This window comes from Mastomys coucha, unplaced genomic scaffold, assembly GCF_008632895.1.
Source record: "Mastomys coucha isolate ucsf_1 unplaced genomic scaffold, UCSF_Mcou_1 pScaffold18, whole genome shotgun sequence".
Lineage (NCBI taxonomy): Eukaryota > Metazoa > Chordata > Mammalia > Rodentia > Muridae > Mastomys > Mastomys coucha.
The window spans coordinates 48,369,431-48,371,617 of record NW_022196900.1 but is presented as its reverse complement, the minus strand read 5'-3'; the positions used below and the strand labels follow the sequence as shown (position 1 = coordinate 48,371,617).

Genomic DNA, 2,187 nt, shown 5'->3' with positions numbered 1-2,187 from the left:
GAAAATGGAGAAGAGACTGAGGGAAAGTAGGTCTAGTGACTGGCCCAACTTGGGATCTATCTCAAGGGGAGGCTCCAAGGCCTGACACTATTACTAATGCTATGGTGTGCTTACAGACAGAGGCCTAGCATGGCTGTACTTCGAGAGGCCCAGCAAACAGCTGACTGAGACAAGACACAGATACTTACATCCAACCCATGGACAGAAGCTGGGGAAGCCTGTGGTTGAATAAAGGAAAGGCTGGGAGAAGTTGTGGAGGAGGGCTACCCCATAGGAAGTCCAGCCATAACAATTAAACTGGACCCTGAGTTCTATCATACACTGAGCCACCGACCAGGCAGCATGCACTAGTTGATATGAGGTCCCTGACAGATATTCTGCATAGGACTGCTGGGTCTGGCCTCAGTGAAAAGATGTACCTAACCCTCAAGAGACATGGGGCCCCAGGGAGTGGGGAGGCCTGCTGGAGTGTGGTGTGGTGTGGGGACATTCTGTTAGACAGGGAGGAGGAATGGGGTGAGGAACTCTAGGAGAGTGGACCAGGAGGGTAATAACGAATGGACTGTAAAATAAGATTAAAGACAATTTATAAATAAATACATAAATAAAATAAAATAAATACAATAGAAAAAAGATCCTGTAAAGCACCCTTGGGGGGGGTGTGACAAAAAAAGAGGAAGCAATAATGAAAATCAAAATGGATCAGAAAAATAAAAGGCCGAGACCCAAGCTGAGAACAAGCAAAAGAAAGTGAAAAGACCATTGGGAAGTTAAGAGAGGGCATTCAGAAAATAAAAATTAGTTTCCACTATTTAAGGATTTGTTTTGTAATAGTCTCATATATATATATACACACATATATATATATATGTTAATACAAGTTAATACAAGTTAAGGTATTTATTTTCAGTCTTGCAGTCATATTTTCTTTATTATAGCAACCATTATATGTTTAAAAGGATTGTGTATTCAAATAAATTTTCATTCAGCATATCTTCAAATTTTCAAATGGTTTAAAACGTATACTCTACACTATTTAAGGCACATCTAGACAAGACAGTTTCACAGAACCTAGAGGAGAAAGAAGGCTTATAATCAAACAACTGAGCAGACCAGTATCATCTGCAAGACTCACAATGGCCAGGCCCGTTGCTTTCCTAATGGTCTTGGTGGTGATAAGCTACTGGCCAACCTTCTGTCTAGGATGTGACCTGCCTCAGACTCATAACCTCAGGAACAAGAGAGCCTTGACACTCCTGGCACAAATGAGGAGAATCTCCCCTCTGTTTTGCCTAAAGGACAGAAAAGACTTTGCATTCCCCCAGGAGAAGGTGGATGCTCAGCAGATGCAGAAGGTTCAAGCCATCCATGTCCTGAGTGAGTTGACCCAGCAAGTCCTGAACATCTTCACATCAAAGGACTCATCTGCTGCTTGGAATGCAACCCTCCTAGACTCATTCTGCAATGACATTCACCAACAGGTCAATGACTTCAAAGCCTGTCTAATGCAGCAGGTAGGGGTGCAGGAACCTCTCCTGACCCAGGAAGATTCCCTGCTGGCTGTGAGGAAATACTTCCACAGGATCACTGTGTACCTGAGAGAAAAGGAACACAGCCCTTGTGCCTGGGAGGTGGTCAGAGCAGAAGTCTGGAGAGCTCTGTCTTCCTCAGCCAAGTTGCTGGCAAGACTGAGTGAGAAGGAGTGAGTCCTGAGACAAAGTGGAGAGGACTCTCTTGAATGAGGACACTATCTCTCTTATAAGCTCTCCTTTAAAAACTCTCATTTATTTTTGAATGAATACAATCAACCTGCCTAGATGTTTCAGCAAAAATGAGCAAAGTTTTCTGTATGTAAAAGCATTTGTTTTGTAATAGTCTCATATATATATATATATATATATATATATATATATATATGTTAATACAATACAAGTTAATACAAGTTAAGGTATTTATTTTCAGTCTTGCAGTCATATTTTCTTTATTGTAGCAACCATTATATGTTTAAAAGGATTGTGTATTCAAATAAATTTTCTTTATAAAACATTTTGCTTTTCAGCATATCTTCTAGTCCTCTGACAAATTCTGCAGGAGTAACACCAGGGCTGAGGTTTGAGGTAATCGTTGAAGAACATTACAGAATCCAATACAAAGTGGTGGGCAGAAAGAGGGGGAGAGGGGAGAGAG

The 2,187-nt window shown here is 41.2% G+C and overlaps 1 protein-coding gene across 1 annotated transcript; it reads left to right on the top strand.

The window, feature by feature from the left end:
• The first annotated feature begins 1,118 nt into the window (after positions 1 to 1,118).
• Positions 1,119 to 1,820, top strand: LOC116095408 (interferon alpha-12-like). The gene has a single exon (XM_031376795.1). The coding sequence runs from the start codon at positions 1,137 to 1,139 to the stop codon at positions 1,704 to 1,706; it is 570 nt and encodes a 189-aa protein (XP_031232655.1). The 5' UTR covers positions 1,119 to 1,136; the 3' UTR covers positions 1,707 to 1,820.
• Positions 1,821 to 2,187: the final 367 nt, after the last annotated feature.

What these genes read in the sequence shown, in the direction of transcription:
- LOC116095408 (XM_031376795.1), top strand. Translation starts at nt 1,137, where the DNA reads ATGGCCAGGCCCGTTGCTTTCCTAATGGTCTTGGTGGTGATAAGCTAC.